General features: G+C 38.1%; 1 protein-coding gene across 2 annotated transcripts; it reads left to right on the top strand.

The window, feature by feature from the left end:
* The first annotated feature begins 367 nt into the window (after nucleotides 1-367).
* irf1b (interferon regulatory factor 1b) lies at nucleotides 368-4,388 on the top strand. 2 transcript variants are annotated; one of them, XM_012922015.4, is made up of 10 exons: nucleotides 369-521; nucleotides 1,141-1,233; nucleotides 1,702-1,801; nucleotides 1,900-2,067; nucleotides 2,206-2,246; nucleotides 2,467-2,593; nucleotides 2,697-2,798; nucleotides 2,935-2,963; nucleotides 3,151-3,274; nucleotides 3,488-4,388. In XM_012922015.4, the coding sequence occupies exons 2-10, from the start codon at nucleotides 1,147-1,149 to the stop codon at nucleotides 3,595-3,597; spliced, it is 888 nt and encodes a 295-aa protein (XP_012777469.1). In that variant the 5' UTR covers nucleotides 369-521; nucleotides 1,141-1,146; the 3' UTR covers nucleotides 3,598-4,388. The 2 variants fall into 2 exon arrangements, with proteins under 2 accessions (XP_076745465.1, XP_012777469.1); XM_076889350.1 differs by lacking the exon at nucleotides 3,151-3,274 and having other exon boundaries at nucleotides 368-521.
* The last annotated feature ends 1,029 nt before the right edge of the window (nucleotides 4,389-5,417 follow it).

Here is a 5,417-nt window from a genome sequence, read left to right as displayed (position 1 = left end):
TAACTTCCTTCTAGCTCTCAACAGCGTGATTTCTCGGAAATCCTTTGCTACTTGCTGAAGCAAAGGATCACAGCGCATGCTCCAAACACACTGTAAAAAAGGTCAGTCCTATTATAAGAGGACTTTCAGTCAATTCAATAATAAACCTTCAAATTGTATTTTTTTTAGTTATAACAGGGTGGTAATGCGCAAATATGCAGATATGACATTAATAAAGTAGCTACTGTAAACAACTACAAGGTTATCGTCAAATAACCAATACATTTTCAAAGGCTTGATAAACACACCTCTCACTTTTTTTTTTTTACTGAGGACATTTTTTATAGCACCAAGCCTCCTGCCGGGGAATACCCGCCACTGGAGTGGCTGTGTATAAATTCTGCACACGAAGCTGTCGGTACTCACTTGTACTCAGAAAACGTTTACAAGTGGAACACTTAAAGACGAGAAGAAGCTTTTCTTAAACCAACGGGATTATTGTTGCATTTTTTTCCTCCTGGAATCACAAAGCAAATTAATCTGTAAGTATAGTGATATCAATTTAACATCCCTGCTCTATTTTTAAAAGCTAAATGATGTTATTGGGATGATTTCTTTGAAAGAAATATGATCTATTATTACTTTAGGAGTCTGTCTTTCTCTCACGCTGTGTGTTTGAGAATGAACATTGAATTAAATAACATGCAAATAGATGCAAAGTTTTTAATGCACATTTCAAACTCGAATTTTTTAATTCTGTGACATTTTTGCCAAGCCTGTGTTGAGTTGCGCTCGTTTGCTCTAAGGAATTAAGAAACCTTTTTTAGGGGGGGGGGAATATTCGCTTACCATTCTAGATTTTTAAACTTTTGCGCTACAGGATTAATAAAAATAACTGCATAACTGCATGAGTTATTTTTAGTTATTTTTTCTTCTTGTTCCTTCCAACCTTTCTAAACTAACGTTGACTCCTACACGTAAACACCTCCCTGAGCGCGCTGATTGCCCTGGCCATGAACTCTTCTGTCCCGCGCAGCAAAGAAGCAGTAGTAAATCTAAGCCGGGGCTGAGATGCGGGAGTTTATTTCCTTTTACCGCTGCGCTTCACACGCTGCATTACAGCATTTCTCTAAACTTTCTTCTGCTGCTGCATTTTTTTAGGCAAACATGCCAGTGTCAAGGATGAGAATGAGGCCATGGCTGGAGAAGATGATCGAATCCAATACAGTTTGGGGTCTGGCTTGGATTGACAAGGTGAGAAGCTTTCTTATCCTATTATAATACAGTGAACTGGTTCATGTAAATAGGAACTGCCTGCAAATAAGTAATGATAATTCAGAGTACAGGAATAGATATTTGGAAATCTATTTGTTGTACTCCCCATGAGACAGGGAAGTGATTTCTGCAAAGCTGCACATGTTTTTATTGATGCTGAGTTGTCCCCTTGCTGTGCATACAGTATTAGCGTGTTACAAACATTGACCTGGTTTGAAGCACTAGCTTGGGATGGGTCTTAGTGTTGCAGTGTTACTTTGAGGCGTGCTATAGTTAAAGCCACTTCACAGCTATGCCTGTGGCACTTCAAACAGGTGAAAATAGGCACGATGAGGTAGCTGAACGGAAGCTTGGTTTCTGCTTGGGAGATAACACATTACATTCTCTCAGTAAGCGCAATTACCCACGATCCAACTTAATATATATAAAAAATTTTATATTTCCCAGGAGAAAACAATGTTTTCCATCCCCTGGAAGCATGCAGCTCGACATGGCTGGGAGGTGGACAAAGATGCATGTCTGTTCAAAGAGTGGGCCAAACACACAGGTGAGAAAGTCTGAATAAGCCTGCCACCTGTTCAGAACAACTCTTCTTTACAGGATGAGGAAGTGTACTAAACTAGCATGTGCCAATGCATTTTACAGGGAAATATTCAGAGGGCCAAGTTTGTGACCCCAAGACATGGAAAGCCAACTTCCGCTGTGCAATGAACTCACTGCCTGACATTGAGGAGGTGAAAGACAAAAGCATTAACAAAGGCCACCAAGCTATGCGCGTCTTCAGGATGCTGCCTGCTAGTCAAAAATCTAAAGGTGAGAAAACTGACAGGAAATGAACGTTTGTTCTTTTTGGCGAATTAACATTGCGCTCAGTATCTTCAATTCATGTGCTCTACAGTCTCAGTGGTAAAGAAAGTAAGTGACCAAAATGTTTTTCTTTCCTCTGCACAGATAAACGGACTAAATCAAGGGAATCGAAGGGAAGGAAGAAGGTAAATGCTATCACTGTTACTATAGCTCTAGTGACACTTGTTTTTAAATAGCATACTCAAAATATTCCTCATTTACACTGATCTAGATACTGAATGTATAGCTTTGTAAAATAATGCTACTTCGTAGCTGTGCAGGAAACAGACATACACATATGGATTTGAATGTCTCGATTTTCATTTCAAACATCTCACTTAATTTCTCTTTGATTTGTTCTTGCAGAATTCAGTGGTTAAGATGGAAGAGAGGGAAGACAGCTACAGTGACACTCAGTCTCCCATCCCTGCACTGGTGCCAGAAAGCACACAAGAAAACAGAGTTGACAGCACAGTGCAGACAGAACAGCCAGGTGAGCAAGTTTGAAAAATCTGTACCGAAAATGTTCAGATAAACAGTGTGTTTGAATCTAAAAGTCAAAGTGTACTCAATACGTTTGTTTGCCATTTTTGCAGATTACTTCTTTCCAACTGAGGTTCCTGATTGGTCTTCAACAGTTGAGATTGGCCCTGATTCCTTCATCAACAGATTTCAGGTTTCACCTGATCACAGCTCTGGTAAGACAACAACACATAGCTCATACTTGCTAGTAAATGACTTTGGCTTAGCTTGGAATAATTCAACTTAAATAGAAACTTAAATACTCATGTTCCTTTCTGTTTTTCTCCCCTTCTCATCGCTGTGATCGTGCAGACTACGACTGTCCAGAAGATATTATTGAGGTAAGCATAACCTACAGGTCTTACCCTAGTTAGAAAGCAACATTTCATTGACAGGAATACCCATGTTTGTCTTATTCTGCTTGGTTTGGCTCATGCAATAATACCCAAAACACTAATAAGCATGTTTTGTGTTGAAAAACTAGTTGGGCCAAATATAGCCATACTCAATCCAGTGTTACTCTTTCAGATTTGCAGAAAACTGGAGAAAGAAACTTCACACTGGATGACAACAAGCAGTTTAGACGACAAGGGGTTCCTGTGCAATGAACCATGCACCAGTCCAGGGAGCCAGTGGAGTGAGTCTTCATCAGGTAAATGTTGCTAGTTGGAAGCTGTCATGTAGCTGCTGCTTAAACACCACAGTCCATGCCAGCAATTTAAGAATTTAATTGTAGAATTTAGTCAACATCAATGAATATGGTTAGATTTTGTTGTATATTACATTAGCAATCAAAATAATGCTATCAGTTTTAAGTCACATGACTTGGTTTAACTGACCTTGGATTTCGCTCTTTGTTTTGCAGTCGACGATGTAGACGACACACGGCCACAGTACACAACTCTTGCAGACATCCCAAATTCCACAGATGAATTCTGGAACAGCTTTTGCCAACAGATCCCACTTTTGCTTTAAAAAAGTAAAGGACATGACAGGACAATTCTTTTACACTGGACTTTTAAGAAGCTCCTGAAATCTTCTCCCATCAGAGCTCACCTCTCAGCTAAATCATTCCTTCGCTAGGACACCATCCCACCATCCGGACTTCTACTGTGTGTTTGATGTTTGGAAGCAGTTTGCAGAGCCACCCTCATCGCTCTCATCCCATATGTGAAGTTGTGAACAGAAGTTATAAAGCGCACTGCTGTGTAAAAGGAATTCACATGCTCAACATTGTTTATAGTTTTGGCTGGTTCAAGGCACCATGCTGCTCGTTTTTTTCTCTGTTAAGCTCAGGCATGGTAATTCCATTATCTTAAACAACCTCTGACAATTACAAGATAGTTGTCATTAACCTCATCTTGCAGATATGCTCGCACTCAGTGCTTGTGAAAGTTAGTTAATGTACAGTGTAAAAAAAATCACATATTTTTTTTCTTTGTTTTTCCGTTATATGTACCAGTGAATTATATGCATCTTTACATCTTGTCGACAAACAGCCCAACAACAGGTGAAAGCTTTTCTATATTGTAAATAGTAATGTGTGCGTGTGTTTTTTTAATAAAATAAACAAAATATGAAACATATAAAAGAATTTTTGTTTTTTCATTCCTATAGCAAGTGGTTTTAAATGGTCTCCTGTTATGAAACTGATCATTTGTAGGTCATGTTTGTGTAAAAAAACATCTATTTGTAACATCTCTTTGAGCAAGTTAATAAACTTAAATTAGAACTAGCAACAATAAACTCTAAAATATTTTGAAGAATTCTAATCACGCTGGTCTAAATGATCACAGCATGCAGTTAATGATGTATTTCTGCAATTTAAATCATTGAGCCTCAAGAGCAGAAAAAAAAGTTGTGGTATGTGGTACTGTGAATAGTTGCATCAGTTTTTTTTCTTCCTCATCTCGGGTTCCCCCGATAATCCCCAGACAGTTTGAGGAAATAGTGTCATTGCAAAATATACCCACATGCACGCTATACATACTCTAAACTGGCTCGTTGACAAGGAGCTGTTACTGCAGGAGACCCCACAAATGGGATTCTTTACTTTTATCTCGTGTATGTTTTCAGGTTAGTCCAGACTGTTGAAGTAGACTCGTCAAACATCCTTAGAGATGAAAACGAGATAATAGCCATGCTTTTCTTTGGGACCTGAAAAGCCTTGCTTTACAGTAAATCATGTGACTTCATTTGAGGCAGGTGAAGGGTTTTCAATGAGAAAGCTCATTTGTTTAAACATAAAAACTATGGAATAAGCTTTGAAGTGTTTACGTTTTAAATTAAAAATTACTTTCAAATGTACACTTAATGTGTTCAAACTTTTTTTGTAGTCATTGACTTTTCTGTGGATAACAATGAGATTTTCTCAGCTCCTGCTTTCAATCCAGTTTCCAGATTTAATAGAGGTTATGTAGGTTATGTCAAAGGGAAAAAAGAGTAATTTAGTCTTTATGTGTATTGTAAATTACTTCATGTCATTTATTATGTGCATACGTTTTTTTTAATATATAAATAATGCTTTGATCTTTTTTCTTGATGAAGGCTCTTGTGACGTGATTACTCTCTTTTCCCGAGGCACAACGAACACAAAAGGAATTCAAAACATTGTGTTTACAGCTTAAGCATCAATAATCACGCCTTTCAAATGATTCACTGAGGTTTCATCCAAACAACTGAAGGAATACCTGCACAATTATTCACTTTTCAGCAGAGAGGCAGAGACAGCTATATCCACAAACAGCATCTCACAAGTCACAATATGAAAAACTGAATCTCACAAGACTCCAGTA

This window comes from Maylandia zebra, linkage group LG10, assembly GCF_041146795.1.
Source record: "Maylandia zebra isolate NMK-2024a linkage group LG10, Mzebra_GT3a, whole genome shotgun sequence".
NCBI classification, from domain to species: Eukaryota; Metazoa; Chordata; class Actinopteri; order Cichliformes; family Cichlidae; genus Maylandia; species Maylandia zebra.
The sequence above is the reverse complement of the archived record's forward strand: the minus strand, read 5'-3'. Positions and strand labels throughout refer to the sequence as shown.

Bases quoted from the DNA above. Each gene is read 5' to 3' on its own strand.
- irf1b (XM_012922015.4), top strand. From the start codon at position 1,147: ATGCCAGTGTCAAGGATGAGAATGAGGCCATGGCTGGAGAAGATGATC. The intron at 2,068-2,205 runs GTGAGAAAACTG...TCCTCTGCACAG, and splicing joins TGCTAGTCAAAAATCTAAAG to ATAAACGGACTAAATCAAGG. The intron at 3,275-3,487 runs GTAAATGTTGCT...TTTGTTTTGCAG, and splicing joins GTGGAGTGAGTCTTCATCAG to TCGACGATGTAGACGACACA.